Source organism: Pempheris klunzingeri, chromosome 20 (genome assembly GCF_042242105.1).
Source record: "Pempheris klunzingeri isolate RE-2024b chromosome 20, fPemKlu1.hap1, whole genome shotgun sequence".
Taxonomy (NCBI): domain Eukaryota; kingdom Metazoa; phylum Chordata; class Actinopteri; order Acropomatiformes; family Pempheridae; genus Pempheris; species Pempheris klunzingeri.
The window spans coordinates 22283933-22301474 of record NC_092031.1 but is presented as its reverse complement, the minus strand read 5'-3'; the positions used below and the strand labels follow the sequence as shown (position 1 = coordinate 22301474).

General features: G+C 43.4%; 1 protein-coding gene across 1 annotated transcript in view; it reads left to right on the top strand.

Annotated features, from left to right (window-relative positions):
• Positions 1-17542, top strand: part of dnah9 (dynein, axonemal, heavy chain 9) — a 119089-nt gene that overhangs the window by 50198 nt on the left and 51349 nt on the right. Inside the window, exons 47-54 of the mRNA XM_070851240.1 lie at positions 1450-1689; positions 6385-6546; positions 7460-7656; positions 9224-9386; positions 10082-10205; positions 10995-11137; positions 13628-13789; positions 14041-14274. Of these exons, the coding sequence (XP_070707341.1) occupies positions 1450-1689; positions 6385-6546; positions 7460-7656; positions 9224-9386; positions 10082-10205; positions 10995-11137; positions 13628-13789; positions 14041-14274 (1425 nt within the window). The remainder of the gene's footprint in view (positions 1-1449; positions 1690-6384; positions 6547-7459; positions 7657-9223; positions 9387-10081; positions 10206-10994; positions 11138-13627; positions 13790-14040; positions 14275-17542) is intronic.

Genomic DNA, 17542 nt, shown 5'->3' with positions numbered 1-17542 from the left:
CTACAAGGGTGTGTGTGTTCATGGTAATGAAGAACCATGTTGCCCAGTGCACCCAGTTTGGCTCACTGATGTGTTTTTAAGGTTTTGAAAAACAATGAAGCTCAATGACACGTAGGAGGAAGATTATCAGGCTTTAATACACACACACACACACACACACACAATACTTGTTGTTGGTGTTTGTTTTGATGGGATTTTTTGACAGTAAGACAAATATAGAATAAAATATAGAATATTTTCAGGTCTTGAATGATTAACAGTGAAAGAGATTTTCCCCTAAACCAGCAACAAACCGTGGTTTTATATGTCCCAGAATTCACCCTGCCCCCTTCTAAGATACCTTCTAGCCTTGTAACAACATCATGCAAAATCTGCCTTTGTTACTGGCAGAGGACAGTCATCATTAACAAGCCGTTTATACGAACGATCTTTGCTGCTGTATTTCTGCTGAGGACTTTCTCTGTGGGTACAAGTCTCACATGGGTGAGAATGTGGGACTGCCTCCACCCACACCTGCCTCAGATCAGGAGGAGGAGGAGGATGATGAGGGAGTCATTAATAAATGACACATCGACCGCACTCTTTGGATATGTAAACAACATTGCCAACTAAGAGTCGAACTCCTACGGGCTTCTCCCGTCTAGACTTTCTCCATAAATAAAAATGCCACACACACACACACACACGCAAATGTGACCCCCAAGTACCTAATGTGTACCTTTTAAATCATGAGACATAATTAGACATTTACAAATGGTGCAACAGTGCCAGCAGCTGTATGTAGCCGTTAAACTCTGTGATAGCAGCAGGAACAAAGGAATGCTTAAATCTTGTAGTCTTTATCTAACGTAACGTCGTATTATTTTGCTTCTGTGGCTCAATCCAAACTGTATCTTAACTAAAACAAGGCCATTATAAAGCTGCTCTCCTGTGATTGAAGTCTAAACACCTCAAGGACATGAGGATCTCTGAGCTTCTTCACTCTAAACTTATTTAACTGAAGAGAGGAGAAACCAACATCATTTCTGAGGTAATTAAAAGTTCTTTTTCAACTAATTCAAATTCACCTGAAGATGAGTTATCCTTTTACCAACTGATAAAATGTTCTGTTTCTGAAAATATACTGTAGACTAGATATTGGACTTTTTAAATGAAACTACCAACATTGGGTAATTAAAAAAATTAGGATTTGGCTAAGAGAGCTGGCGTCGGTATGCGTACAAGAGGGTAATAAGATGCACCCTTGAAGTGTTCTGTGCCCCCCCCCCCAGCTTTCTCATAGGAGTGAAGCGATGACACACACACACATACATGTATAGCATGTATGTGGAATGAGCATGTATTTGAATTTGAAGGTGACTTTTGTGGTAAGTCTAGAAGAGAAATGAATCGTTGATGATGAACAACACATTCACCATTGCTCCTTCTATGCCGTCTCTCCCTCCGTAGCGCCACTTCTCTGTCTTTGCCCTGTCGTTTCCTGGAGCCGAGGCCCTGAGCACGATCTACGCCTCCATCCTGTCTCAGCACCTGAGAGGGGAGGGCTTCGCCGCTGCCCTGCAGAAGAGCTGCCCCGCCCTGGTCCAGCTGGCCCTTGCCCTGCACCAGCGTGTCTCGTCCACCTTCCTCCCCACCGCAGTCAAGTTCCACTACATCTTCAACCTGCGAGACCTCTCTAACATATTCCAGGTGACAGACAGATGGAGAATATACCAGAAAGATTTATCTACGTAGACGTTCTTTCAGAAGCATGACCTCAGGTTAATCTTTTCACAATTAAATGTCAGAAGTTAAATGGAAAAAGTTGTGAGTCTTTTCATATTACTCACCTTTCCATTTCAAACAAGGACGTAGATATTTTGCCTTGATTCTCTCTGTTTTTACGGCTCTGCTTCCCACATGGAAAGAGCCAGGCTTCGTCAGTAATTTCTCATCTAAATTATTATTGATTTAAGAGCTGGGTCTTGAAACTGGAAATAAGTCTGAAATAAGTGTAACAGAAAATAGAATGGATTTGCACTTCCACGGGTGTTAGTGATGATTTAATGTATTTAAATGAATATAATATCAGAGCACGAACACTGTCAAGGGAGAAGGTTTTGGGTGATATTTCTGTCAAAATCCTCCACGGTTTCATGGAGGGCAGGCTCTCTCATTTAACACACTTCGTTGTATAATTAATGCTTTAAGCCACTCAGCTGTAGGAACGTCATTTTTCATAATTCCATCTAGGAGTTTACAAAGGCAGCTCTAAGTTGTTATCATTGCATGATACAGAAATATTCATATTCACTTCTTTAAAGCTGCACTAATCAATATCTTTTACATCACAATGGATAAAAATGACTTTGTGTAATGTAAAAGGAGTTTGTTGTTAGTAGGTTAGAAGCCAAGGGTGCTTTGTCGAAGATGCGGGCAGAGACTGACAACTGGTTGACTAACCCCAGAGTGTGTACAGCTGAGCTAGTAGCTGTAGCGTGGAACTTAAACGTCCGCTCCACTGAGCAGCAGACGAAATACATCAGATCTGTGTGGAGAGATGAGGAGACTGTAACCCTCCTCAAAAATAAGAAAACATAGATGCCATATTTCCTTTAATGCTATATCATTGTCGTTCATTTGGGGAGGAGGCCTTCAGACACTGTGAAACCGTTCAACCACCACTTTGGTGTAAGCATTTCGACGCCTTGATGATGCCGTTTCACTGTGTCTTTAAGTATGTTAATATTAACCGTATTTCCATTATGGGTTAGCACTCACAGCAGGAAGGTCTTTCTGTGTGGAGTTCGCATGTTCTCCCCGTGCTTGCGTGGGTTTTCTCCGGGGACTCCGGCTTCCTCCCACAATCCAAAGACATGCAGGTTAGCTTAACTGGTGACTCTAAATTACCCGTAGGTGTGAGCGTGAGTGGTTGTTGGCTCTGTGATTGGCTGGCGACCAGTCCAGGGTGACCCCGCCTCTCGCCCAAAGTCAGCTGGGATTGGCTCCAGCTCCCCCGCGACCCTGACGGATAAGCGGTATAGGTAATGGATGGATGGATGGATGGAAGGATGGATATTTCCATTATAATTTTAGCCATTATTATAAGTTGATTAGATGCCCTGAAGCAGTAGGAAGTTTAGCCACACTACAACACTTTGAAGCAAGTGTGAAGAGGCCATTCTGCCTGTTTGTCATAGTTTTTTTAAGGGCTCTGCGCAGCACAATTGTATGTCCACTAGCCAAAGAGAGGAAAGTGTCAAAGCTCTCCCACTGTTCCTCTCTCATTTGATAGAGAGAATAGAAAGAAAACCAGAAACGGACTTTTGGAGCTCGTTTGAAGTTCTCCTACCTAACTTCTTCAGCTCTAACACCTTAGGACAGCTGGGAAGAGGTGGGCAGCCTCTCCGCTCATAGCTCTGCCTCAGCTGTACCCCCCACCCCTCCGGTACCTCCTTTACACCTTCAGAAGTGGGAAATTCTTTTGGCGAAGCAGTACAAACGCTTCCTCTAATTTTGAGCATGAGTCCTAAATGGTTGTCACAGTGTTTTCTGGCTTGACGTTTCAGATGTTTGTCTCAGCTGAAATAATTGGGGGTCTTTTTGTGATTCACTTTGTTTTGTAAAACTTTGAAACTCAGAGATGGAGCCAAAGGCAACTGTCTCATCAGCTCTAATGAGCCAGAAAACTGGGCTCAGAGAGCTTGCAACACTCCTTGCAAAGGTGTTTTTAAATGTGACAGAACAAGCAGGTCTAGACAACACTCGAGGTTGCATCTTTATGAGAATGTTATTGCTGTTATGTGCTGACAAAATTCTCAGGTTAGGGTTTTTTGTTGAATAGTAAGTAGAGGCTAATGTCAGCTAATTTCCTTTCTTTCCCCCTTTTTCTCCACTACTTTTTCAAATTTGTCCCTTTCCACTTTTTTATTGCAGTCTTTCTCCCTCATATGGTCTGTGTCTATAGATTTGTGCTTTCTCCAAACATGTGGCTGATCATTATGCCTAGTGGATGTTAAATCAGACACACTATAAGTCACGTCCAGTAGCCAAATTCCACTTATAGGTCAGGACAAACATTTGGCATCCGACTGGGAGCGTTGTCAAAGTACTCTTGCCAATGTTCATTCTCTGCCCTGACCAGCGGGCATATCCGGAGGGCCTGTCTTCTCCACGTCAGCCCAAATGAGCTCCTCGAAGCTCAAGAGGCGAGGTGGGGGATAGGGGGGGGAAAGATGGAAGAAGTGAAAGAGGAGGACAAACAGACGAGGGAAGGGGAGAGAAAGAGCGTACATGAGACTTGCAGTGCAGAGAGGCAAACTGTACTGACTGCACAATATGTCTGTATGATGTTCCGTGGATCAGCTGGGGGCATTTGTTAGTGGGGGGGGGGCATTGTTTGGGGTTCAGAGCAGCTGTCAGGCCATGAGGAAAGCATGCCCGCTCCAGACAGCGCGACAGACAGACCGACAGATACATGCCGACACAGAACTCTCTAATCCCTCTCCTCTGAGTTGAACAAAGCAGTGAAAGATCAGGGACAGAGAGGGCGAGTCTGCCAAAGTTGGCGGGATAGAAGGAAAACAAAGTTCTCTCTCACTCTCTCAGTTTATTAACGCTTTGCCGCTTGTTCCATTGGTACAACGAACAGCTAAGCCTGCAAGTATGACTGCTATATAGAGTTGCCATATGGTGTTTTGTTTAGCTCAGGCACAGGTTTACACAATAAATGCAGGGTGTCATGATTGACACCATTAAGCAATGAAATGGAGGAGAAAAAAGACAGATCTATTAAAAGTCAAGAGGATTAGATCATTCACACATACTTGTGGAAAACATCTTGGCTTTTGTAGATCTAGAGTAGCGGCGATAATTCTGGCTCAGTCTGAATCTTCGGCACACACATCCACGCAGATATCCCCACACACGGGCACACCTCCCATCTGCACCATTACACAGTGGATTTAGCAGCCAATTGTCACATTCAGCGAGCTCAGATATGAAGGCAGATCAGATTCAGCTGGCTTTACCCCTGGAGATGATTCTGTTGATTAGAGTGAGTTCTGGGGCAGGAAACACACAACATCTGCTTGCCTCTGCCTCTGCCTCCTGGGTGACAGTGCGCAGAGGGGAACAAACAGTGCCTGGGCGCCTCTTTGTCCTCGTCCTCATCCTATACGGCACCTGTTCTGTGAGGCACCGAGATTGCGCCGCGTTCTGCCCGACTGCTTTATGAATGGCCCTGTGGGAAAGCCAGCATGTCACACAAGCCTCCTAGAGACACATTAATCATCAATCATTGACTAATAACTGATCTGCCCACGTTTTTCGTGATTTTCAGTTTTTATTTTGGCTTTTGTGGAGCAGAGGACTGAAAAAAAAAAAGTATGAATTGCAAACAGAACAGCCCATCTATTTTCAGCCATGCCCTTGGGTTAAGCCTACGGACACTGGCAATCCCGTTTTTTCTAGCCCCACCAAGAGGCTCAGTTGTTGTTTTTTAGTGAAATGGCTCGACAGTTATAGGATGGGCAGCCGTGAAAATTGGTACAGACATTCACGATGGCCAGAGGATGAATCTGAAGGATTTGGTTCATCCCCTGAGTTTTTTTACAGAACATCACCAGCAGGTGAAAATGTTCTCTTGTGTCGTGAAATAGCTCCACATCTGCAAGAGGTGCCACAGATTTTGATACAAACTTTCATGGTTCCCAGGGGATGAATGATATTGACTCAATGATCCCTTAGCTTTGCACCCCATTTTCGCCTGGTACCATCATGAAGTCAAAATCTCAGTTCATCCTGTACTTTGGTTTTTGACCTAATACATACAACCATTACATCTTATGAACTAATGACTTTCCCTCCAGCTTCAACTGTCCCTGTTTAGTGCCAGTTAGCACGCTAACATGCTAATTTAAGATGGTGACCATTGTAAACCTGCTAAAGAGCACTGTACAGTAAGGCCTGCTGAACATTAGCTTGCTTCCATGGAAAACACTTTTTATATTCCGTTGTGGGATTTTTTTTCAAACACAGTGCACTGTTTAGTAAATAGGGACGTATTTCAGACATGGCCTTTGTCTTTTTTGAAAATGTACAATCTTTTGAAGCTTTTCAGTCGTATGCAGACTCTTTCTGAATTTTCACAATTCCTCCATCCGACACCTGCCCACAGAACTTAATTCCACATGCAGCAATACTTCTGAGGCAGTCAGATGAAAGAAAAGCACTGCCATTATTTTCAGAATTTCTCTGACACACCTACTAACAGCTTGCCCACTCAATATCCATTGATTTACCCACAGTGACTGTGCTGCATTTCCCTCCTTGTTGTGGTGTAAATGGACCAAATAAGCCCCTGGAATGAAACTCTAAGCCTTCCCCTCTCCCTTTTCTGCCCAGGGCATTCTCTTCTGTACCGGTGAGTGTCTGAGAGCCCCTCCGGACCTGCTGAAAATCTACCTGCACGAGTCCAACAGGGTCTACAGAGACAAGCTGGTGGAGGAGCAGGACTTCCAGGTCTTTGATAAGCTGCAGGCCGACACAGTGAAAAAGTTCTATGAGGTGAGAGTTTTACAAAGTTCAGTGGAGGAAGACAGGAACGGGAGGCTGGAGGATGGGGAGGAGGAGGGGGAAATCATTAGGCTGCCTGCTCTGTGTCTGGACCTGGACATCAGTGGCCAACACAGCGAGGAGAAAAAGGAAGGCTGGGTGGGGGGCGGCGGTAGGGCGGAGGGCCAGGAGAGGGTTGGAGAGAATATTAATCAGCGTGGTATGGGGGTCTGGCTGTCAGGGTCTGCGCTGTCAGCCCGGCAAATTGGAAAACATTTTAATGGTTTTCTGTCCACTGCTCCCCTCACTACCCTCTGTGGCTCTATTGCATGCACACTAGTCATGCCACAATGAAGAACCTGACAACTATATGTGTACACACACCCACAGAAAGAGAACGAGAAGGAGAGAGAATAATACTACCCACTCTAGAATATATTATTCAGAGTTGGCACCTTCGGTAAACTTAGGACAATTTGCTCCTGTGCCACAGACCAATATGCAGCATGTTTTCTTGCCATTTTTACATGCAAACAAGACAAGTCTTTAGAGGCCGTTGCACTGTAAGAAAGTGCACTTGATGCAGTGACAATGAAGACTGTGCCAGACCATTATATTTAAGAATTTATAAGAATTGCCCTCATTTATCTCACCCACTGCCTGCTTAACTGCACCTACATTTTGCCTGTGGAATTTAGGAGGGAAAACAAGCATCGTGAAGAGACACAGAAAAGTCTCTCCAGTGAAATATGCAGGGCCCAGCAGTTGCCAGGGTGAAAATGAACTAGGTCACCCTCTGCACAGCTGTGATATTCAGCTGTGTCCCTGTCCACACTGTTTAAGCTTAACACTAATGTTATGCTGACAGGGGCAGTGTGTGGGTCTGTATGTTTACCACTGCAATATGTGTGTGTCCCTCCCCGAGGACGTGGACGAGACTCTGGAGCAAACCAGGGAGATGAACCTGTACTGCCACTTTGCCCGTGGGCTGGGGGAGGCCAGGTACATGGCTGCAGAGTCCTGGAGCGCCCTCAGTAAAACCCTGCTAGAGGTGCTGGACGGCTACAATGAGGTCAACGCCACACTGAACCTGGTGCTGTTTGAGGATGCCATGGCTCACATGTGAGTGGAAGTTTTGGAATCCCTGGAACCATGTTAGGGGGTGGTCAATCCCTCGTACGTCCGAGGGCTGTTGTGCACCATGTGTGTTAATCCACAGTTGAAAATAGTCCCCATCAAAAGCACCATTTCCTCCTGTTTGAGTAATGTTTGCTGAAATCTGCAGTGCCAACTTGTTTTAGAAACTACATAGCCTTTTTAAAAAATGAAACAAAATATTTCTGTACCATTTTTGAAGATTTATGGCTGCATTAGGAACCGGTGGGATTGGAGCTGAGACTCACAGACGGGGTAGGGAATGGCAAATGCATTGTTGGATTAGTTTTTCTTAAGTGGGATTTGTTGACAGCAAGAAAAATATAGTATCTTTCCAGTGATGTGAAGAAAAGGACTCAAATGGTAATGGAAATATGTAGCATATGTAAAGGTGCACCAGCTTTGAATGACTGTTTATGGAGGCATACGAACGATAATGTGCTGGTTTGAACTAGACGGTCCCTTCAGCAAGAAGAGGATATTCTAAAGATACACCTCACTAAAGCTAAAACTAAAATGTGAATCCGTAAGTCGTATAATAAAAACGACTCACAGCTTGTTTCAAAAGGTCAATCTTTTAATTTATTTGATTCTCAACATAGTGTTTCCTAAAATGTTAGCATGATTGTTAGCTGAATGATCTGCCAGACAGATTACAGTAAGAGTCAGGCTCTTGTATTAATGGGTAAGATGACTAACAAATGTACTGAAGGCTTTGTCTGCTCACAAATTGCAGGCGCAGAAGGTTAAAATATCTTGAAGTGTTCATTGTTTGCATGTGAAATGTTATTGAAGTTAATGGAGACGTATGGAGTTGCCGCTGAAGAACCTTTAGAGTTGAAGCGGAAGCAGTGAAGTAGTGCTAAGTGGCAAAGTGGAGTCTTTGAGTGGAGCTGAGGTGCTAGCTGAAAGTACTGCAGTTGGCAACTATAGATCAGTTGTAACTGATCAAGTCTAATCTGGTGTAATTGCTGAAGGCGATTGAACTTAAAGTTTAAGCCCCACAGAGGCTTGAGTCGTCACTTTATATGTCAGCAGTGAAAGTACCTGAATTAGTATTAGAAATAAAAGATGAAAGTTGAGATGTCAACTAAAACATTAAAACTGTGCTATAAACAGTTGAGTTAGACACTTTAAACGGTTAAAGTGTCAGATGGTGCTCAAGTAGTGTTGAAGTGTGTTGGCATTTTCCCCCAAAGTGAAGCACCGAAAATTAAAATGAAATCACTTGATTGTAAACTTGGATGTGAGGAACATTCGTCTTGTTTTACTGAAGGCAAAAGATTCTCGGTACGAATGAATCTAGTGTTTAACACAGTTCATACATCTGAATGAAACAAAATAACGGGCAGTATAAAAGCAGAGAGAGGAGACAGAAACTACCTGTGTTTGTTTGTCTTTTTCTGTTTGTCTTATGACTCACATTCAGTCTTTATCCGACTTGCCTCCCCCCCCCTACCTTTCGTCTCACCCTTCCACGGATTCCTCCCTCACACCATTCCCTCCCCCGACTGTCTGCAACCTCCACATGTAGCTGCCGTATAAACAGAATCCTGGAGTCTCCGCGGGGTAATGCGCTGCTGGTCGGAGTGGGCGGCAGTGGCAAGCAGAGTCTGACCCGACTGGCTGCCTTCATCTCCAATGTGGAGGTTTTCCAGATCACCTTGAGGAAAGGCTACAGTATAGCTGACCTGAAGGTTGGTGCAGGATTACACAGACATACCACGCTGCAAAAACACTCATCCGAACAACTCAATTAAAGGGATACTTTGCCTGCCGATTTTCAACCGCCTTTGTCTCATTACATTGTTGGTAATATATGCAGATGATCGATGTTTACCTTTCCTTCGTGTCACCTGCACTGAGAGCCCACTCATCGTCAAGCTTATCGTCGGCCCGATGACGCAGCCGGGCTCTAGGGCTGTTAGGGCTATTTCACACAGTAAAATAACAGTAATCTTTTTATTCTTAAGTCAGTTATGCGATCAGACAACAGCCCTGGAGCTGGTAAATGTCACGTCATCTGGCAGAGGAGAGCTGGATGACGAGTGGGGAGCTCTCGCTGCGGAAAGGTGGGAAGAAAAGTGGCCAATGACATTGTAGTCACATAAAGCTGGCTGAAAAACAGCAAAGTGCCCCTCTGAGTCATATTAGGTGTTATATAAAGTTTCTTACAGCCAGGTGATGTTTCAATTTAAGCATAGAGGTGTATCTGATTGAAATATAGACCTAATCCCCACAGTATGTAAACACAGTACTGGTAATCCACACAGTGATTCAGGTCTCAAACATGTATCACTGCAAAATAACAAATCTTCAGCCCTCTCACAGCCCAATCTCATTACGTGCACCACTCTCCCACTCCATGTCTGTCTCTCTCCCTGTCACCCAGAGTGACCTGGCATCCCTCTACATCAAAGCTGGCGTGAAGAATATTGGCACCGTGCTCCTAATGACTGACGCCCAAGTGGCAGACGAGAAGTTCCTCGTTCTGGTCAACGATCTGTTGGCATCGGGTAACAGCAGGCTTCACTAATTACTGCGTGTCATGTTTTGCGAGAGAGAAATGCTTTCGCTCTGCCACCGCAACAAATCACTGTGGTGCCATTTCTGCAGCATTACTCATCAGCCACAACACGTCATTGTGAGGAACTGTGAGGCTGAGATTCCCATCTAGATTTATACTTGACATTTTGAGGGTGGATCCCATAGCATTATGAAATATGACTATAAAATGAGATCACTTAATTATTCTCAATTCATATCCACAATCCTGACTACTGTTTGAACCATCAACCAACTTTACAGAATATTAGACTCCAGGTTAAAAATGATGTCTTTATTTCTTCTATAAGCATATTCCTTGATTTGCTCCTCGCAACTGCAGAAGCATCTCTGTCGACTGAAAATTACGTTAGTCGGGTGGTTAGAACCCTTATAGCGACTGATGAAATAAAGGTTGATTAAGCCCAAACATTTAAACTTAAGATCCTGAGCATCTTTAGGTGCCGTGTCCATACACGTTCATTGCTCTACCTTTCATCTGTGAGGCTGAGACTTACAGCAGATCTCTGCATTAGCATAAGCCCTCTGTATGAACTCCTGCTGCTGACACGTCTATTAGCACACCTAGATTTGATGTAAGAGTCTCAGTGTCAGTTCAGATCCTAACAAGATGAGAAACTTCTCGAGAGTTCTTGCACAAGTTACTTGTCTAGCAGGAAAAAAAAAAAAAAAAATCACAACGACTGCTTCAGTTTTGGTGGTCTTCCAACTGGTAATGTGGGTGGTTTTATTCATCGAAGGAGAGATTCCTGACCTGTTCCCAGACGACGAGGTGGAGAACATCATTGGCAGTGTGAGGACAGAGGTGCGCAGCTCGGGATTGATGGATACAAGAGAAAACTGCTGGAAGTTCTTCATCGACCGGGTTCGCAGACAGCTCAAGGTGAAGTAGACAGACAGGTGCAGGACAAAGAGCTGTGTGTGTTCTCTGCATTTCACTACTAATCATCCAGAAAAAGTTGTTCTCAGTGGTTCCCCTTAGGGGGGAAAGTTTGCCATTAATCTCTCTTATAGAACTGCGTGTGTGTTTGATCTCCCCTCTCTCTTAATATAGCAATAGCATGCCGCCTCACACTCTAATTTACCATTCCAAAATAAAAAACCCTCATACTTGGATAAACATCTGGCTTTATGATGAAGCCTTTCCCTAGACAATTTTCTTTGCTGACATTTTCAGATGAACTTGAATGCTCCTGGAGGCAGTGGACGTTGTTATAAATCACCGGCATGAGCAGAAAAGCTGCCGTTTAGCTGCAGATAATTTCACCAACGTGTAGCCGCTTTGGTCCCTCTAGGGAGAGAGGGATTCCAGGGGGTTGCTTATCCTGTCATTATTACAGTCTGCACCACCACCAACACCACCACACCCTCCACCCCCCCTGGCTCCCAGCTCAGGCCTCCCTGGGTTGGTGAGTGAATAAATGGGGAAGGCAATCCCATGGGCACAGGCTTGTAAAGAGTGGATTTTCTAACTATTTGGTTCTCTGTCTTTCAAATAGTCTGTCTGGATGGAAAGGGCGCATTCCCCGAAATGTTGGTAATCTGATTCACGGTGTTTGCATGGAATTTGCTGAGGGTGTGTCTGTGTGTGTAACTCTGCATGTTGAGCACCTGTTTAAATCCATGTGGTCGCCAGTCTGGCTGTCAGGACCCCCTACAGGCGGTCCTTAAGTGACTGTAAAGGGATTTCAAGATGATTACTGAGAGGGAAATACAAAAATATATTTATTTCTTGACATTTTACAAATCCTAATTTCTTTTTATGTGTTATCTCTTCAGGGCATCTGAGAAATCATTGTGAACTGCTCACAACTTAAAGGGATTATTGTAGTTGACGTTGTCTTTAAAAGCCACACAACACCAAATAAATGTGTATTTATTCCAGTATCTACAGAATAACTGATACATGCACATGTAGTACACGTACATAGTAGGAATGGGCCACCATTTTCAAATTTTCAAATAGTTGCTAACTAAAATATGTAGTAAATGAGTATTATCTTGATTTAGAAATATATTTCCCTTTATTTACCGGTGCCTGGTAGTAGATAGTTGATAAAAACAGCAATGTAGAGAAGTTTGAATGAGCTAGGCCCGCTGGTGGTGGCGGGGGGCATATTCAAATAATTTTCAAATAGTTCACAGTGACTGTCGAGCAATATTTTACTATTATATTACTATAATATTTAATATTTTGTAGGGAAAATGTTGAAGTTCCAATGCATATTCTACTGTAGGCATTGCACTCTATGAATGGTTGCATACTGGACGACCTGTACAGCAGTCAGAGATACACACCCGCAGATCCAAACCAAATTCTTTGTGAACCCGTCAAAAGCTGATCTTTCCAAGTATATCTGTGTGTGTCTATCGCATATCTACTTAAAGCCCTGTGCCACCTGAAAAAACGATCGCACTGAGAGGAATTTCAGCCTTTGGCCTGTTCACCACTGCCTGGAATCTCTACCTTCCATTTATACTCGTTTACAAATGCTGGAAAAAAACTGAAAAAGTCTCTGCGCACCCGAATATTTCACTTTCATCTGGTATCATGTCCGATGAAGGTCGAACAGACAGAAACATCATAAATCAATAAATATCTTCAACAGTCAGCAAAACCGTGTGCAGGAGTTCTTCTCATTTTGTATTCACTTAAAAATATGTGGTACCATAAACTTGGCAAGTCATTTGAGAAGGCAACTTGTAGTCTGACAGCAGAGTTGCCAGTAGGATTAAATCAGTCCTAGGAGTGATGATAGCGGCAGTAGTTTCATATAAAAGGGTCTCCAACGGGAAAGGATGCAGTTATGACAACCCGGTGGAGATGCACTGTGATTTAAATGAATGCTGTAATAAATGCGAGTGTTTCTCTGGATGAAATCGGCGTGTAAAACAAATGTCGCAGGCAGTGTGAAACATGAATGCAGCTATTTCTTTCCCCAAAGTTGACTATCATCAGTCGAGTCTGTGGGCGTGCCTTCTGCATGTTTGTTTCTTCAGTCTAATGGTATCGAGCATCTGGCTGAGCTTCTCAACAAGCCAGCTGTTAGTCTCCAACAGTGAAAATCAGTCTGACGTAGCCCAAAGCTCAACACACTCTTTTAATTCACATGCTGGCTGGAGGCTTTATTTGCTTAATGATGTAGCTGCAAATAATTAATTCGCAGTTTTCCATTCCCCCGCTCTTGACCATGAAGAGGAGCTAATCAGAGCAAGAATTCCCTCCCTTTCCTTCTTTTTTCTTTTCCAGTCTGACTGTGAATCTAGTTTTACTGCTTGCTGCTGTGTCAGACTTCACACTTGATTCTGTTTGACCTTGTGTGTGTGTGTGTGTGTGTGTGTGTGTGTGTGTGTGTGTGTGTGTGATCTCCAGGTGGCTCTGTGTTTCTCTCCAGTGGGTAGTAAACTGAGGGTTCGCAGCAGGAAGTTCCCTGCAGTGGTGAACTGCACAGCGATCGACTGGTTCCACGAGTGGCCGCAGGAGGCGCTGGAGTCGGTCAGCTTCAGGTTCCTTCAGGAGGTGGAGAATATTGAAGTGAGAACAGCTCATACTTTAATATACACACAGGGATGAAGCCACCCACAAAAATGATGTTCACACTCTGAAAATATAATTTAAAATGTCAGGCACCGTGACACAACGAATGTGATATTAATTTCAAGAGCAGACCGGAGGCCCCGAAAATTAAATTCAGAGCCTCAGGAAATATTGCTTTCCAGCTAAATCTGCACTGTCATCTTCTCTTAATGTGAAGTAACCAGTGCTGTGATTTACAATTCTTGCAGCCTCAAGTGAAGGAGTCAGTCAGTAAATTTATGGCATACGTCCACATGAGTGTCAATCACACGTCCAAGGAGTACCTGGCCAACGAGCGACGCTACAATTACACCACACCCAAGTCTTTCCTGGAGCAGATCAAGCTGTATCGCAGCCTGCTGGGCCAGAAGAATAAAGACCTCACCACCAAGATGGAGCGGCTGGAGAACGGCCTGCAGAAGCTCAGCAGCACCTCTGCTCAGGTACTGTCCATCCATTTAAAACTTCTCTCTTTGCCCCAGGTCAAATACAGAATATTTCAGTCTTACTCCCCCAACCATACCTCTGTATGTAGTGTAGCCACTGTTGGCTTAAAAATGTATTCTCGATCCTAGAAGCAACGGTTGAGAAAATAATCTCACCATTAGGTCCATTCAGTAGTTGTTCTGGTTGAATTTTGATTTCAGCTTCGAAGACGCTGAAATGCAAATTCAAAATCTGATCACAAATTTTAAAATGCTCAGAAAAAATGGAAATTTGAACACCTACTATTCCATCTCATCTGGACACACTCCTAAAGAAAAATCATGTGTTATGGTCAAAATCTGCAGAACAGCTACTAAACGCACCTTTTGAAATTGTTCATGGGGCAAAGATACTTGGTCAATACAAAAAAATCTTTTCTTGTTTATGTGCTGTAAAGATGATCAAAACTCAGTGGTCCAAAACACACAGTACAAGTCCTGTGGAGGTATTTTATTTTGAAATGCTACACACTCAAATTTATTCAACCCCCATCGCAAATGAATTGTATTTGCAAAATTTACAAACGTTCAGCTGTGTTCAGTTAAACAACTCAAATAAGAACACTTCAAATAGCTCAACACAACTAATATTATAGGCGGTTTCTCCAAATTCCACACAATATGCCACTAACTGCCACTTAATGACTGCTGCAGTCTCAAAATGATTCACCCCCTTCTTGACAAGCAGCTTTAGTGCCTAGTAGAGCACCCTTTAGCTGTTATGACCTGCTGCTGACGTGATGCATAGCCAGACACCAGGTTCTGAATCTTAACCCGTTCCTCATGGGCAACAGCCTCCAGCTTTTCTTGGGTTTGTGTGCAGCAGCAGCCTTCTTCAAATCCCACCAGAGATTTTCTGTGGAACTCATGTCAGGTGACTGTGACGTCCACTCTAGTATCTTCCAGGACTTTTGACTGAAGCCAAGCCTTGGTGGACTTTGATGTGTGTTTGGGATCCTTGACCTGTTGGAAGGTCCCATGGCACCCAAGCCTCAGCTTCGTTACAGACGGCCTGATGTTTTTTTTTTCGGAAGCGAAACAGCCCCAGAGCATTACCGAGCATCTGCCGTGCTTCCCTGTAGGCAGGGTGCTTTTCAGTACATGCCTCAAAAGTTCCAGTTTAGTTTCATCGCTCCACAAAACAGAATTCCAAACCTTTGTGGCTTATTTATATGGTTTTGAGCATACTGGAGCTGACTTGTCTTGTGCTTGTGGGTCAGTAGTGGTGAACGTCTTGGAGTTTGAGCATGGAGGCCTTCAGCATTTAGTATGCACCTTACTGTAGAAGCTGAAACCTCAGAGCCTGCTGCCACCAAGTCTTGCTGCAGGTCTTTTGCAGTCACTCGAGGGGTTTTGGGCAGCTGCCTCCTCAGAAGTCTGGTGGCAGCCATTGACCGCTTCGTCTTTCTGCCACATGCTTTGAACTTGTTAATTATGCCTCCCGTCTCTAGGAACATTCAGTGCCTTTGCTATCGTTTTGTATCCTTTTCCTTGTTTGTGCAAGACAATGATCTCTCTCGAGTTTTTGAACAGTTCTCTTGATTTCCCACATTTCTAACATGCAACCAAACGTCGCTGTGAACAAACCCACAGCCAGTCCGGGTATTTGATGTGTTCTCTCTCAAGCACACCTGATGCAACTAATGAGGCCCTTCATTAGTTCCATCAGCTGTGCTTGAGACAACATCTGATTTCCAAATGAAAGCTCTTATGAGGCATTCTATTCAGGGGGCTGAATCATTTTGAGACCGGTAGTATTCATTAAAAGTGGCATATTGTGTTGAATTTAGAGAAACCACTTGTAATGTTAGTTGTGAGCTATTTAAATTGTTCTTTTTTGAGTTGTTCATTGTACACAGTACAAAGTTTGTAAATGCCCCTAATTTGCAATTGGAGTTGAATCATTTTGAGTGGGACTGCATTTTTAAATCAGCTACCCAACCGAGGGCTCTTGCTCAATGCTAATGTTTTTCATTTGTTATCATATGTAATGTTTTGCAGTAATTACTTCTCCTTTTGTTCAAAGGAAAATTCCTGTACTTTTCTGTCTCACTCAGGGAAGCTGTGGTTTGCCATGTGTTTATTTTGTGTGCCCCTGTCTCTACAACAGAGGTGGGGATAGTTAGTTAAAATTAGCATGACTCACAGTCAGATTGGCTCCAATTACTAGAATAAGACACAGGTTGAAAAATACCCAAATAATTTTCCTTTAATCTAGTAATAGAATGACCCTGAGTGTGGTTTGTGTCCTATGATACCAATGTAATGAATGTCCCTCACCTGACAGCACAGGTATCGTGTGGCTGCCAATGGTTGGCCAGAATAAAAACAAAGTTGAGAGTCCCTGCAGCTGTAAATGTAGTGGTTGACGTCTTGTATTGGAATGAAACATTCAGATTATATACAGATATTAAGCACTTTTAAATCCCCATGTATTGGAGTATTACACAGTCATACATCCTTTGGTACCGTTGCATGTTTCACTGCCTCGTGTCCCTGTAGCTGAGCTTGGAGTTGAGCAGAATCATGCAGCCAGGATACCGATGAGGACCAAATGGTCCCACATCACCCTGATGTTCCTTTCTTTGTACCAGCAGTCGGTTTCAACAATCCATTTCAGGGTGTACATATTACATGCAAAGGTTTGCATGACCTGTCACCACATTTCATCATTGAATCTGTGATGTTTTACCACTCTACGGTTTAAAATGCCTCCACGGTCTGCTGGGTTCGGCCTTTTAGCGGTTCCATACTCCAGATCCAGGGGGGACTTTTTTTTACTGACCAGCATCTCAGTTTTGGAACGTTCTTCCATTAAGGCTTCAGTCTGCTGGCAGTGTTTTTGTTTTTCAAATCCTGCCCCAAAACCCATTTTTATAGAATCTCTTTCCTGACTGACTAAAAGACTGTAGGACTGTAGGTTACTATTTTAACACTCTTTTTCATCTTTTTCATCAGTTTTTTTTCCATCCAAAGGTTTTATGTGATTTTATTTACCATTTATTTGTGTCTAGTATTGTTTTTATACTGTTTAGGTTGTGTGGTAACTTTTTCATTGCAATTAATTTTCACATACTAGTGGCAGTGATATGAGCAGTTGTAGGTGGCACTAATGATGTTGTCATGTCAGCAGTAGTAGAAAATAGCTTAAATATTAATAGAAGTTGCAAAGTATAATGATAGTTGCATTGGTAATATAATAGTAATGCATGTTGTAATGCTAGTA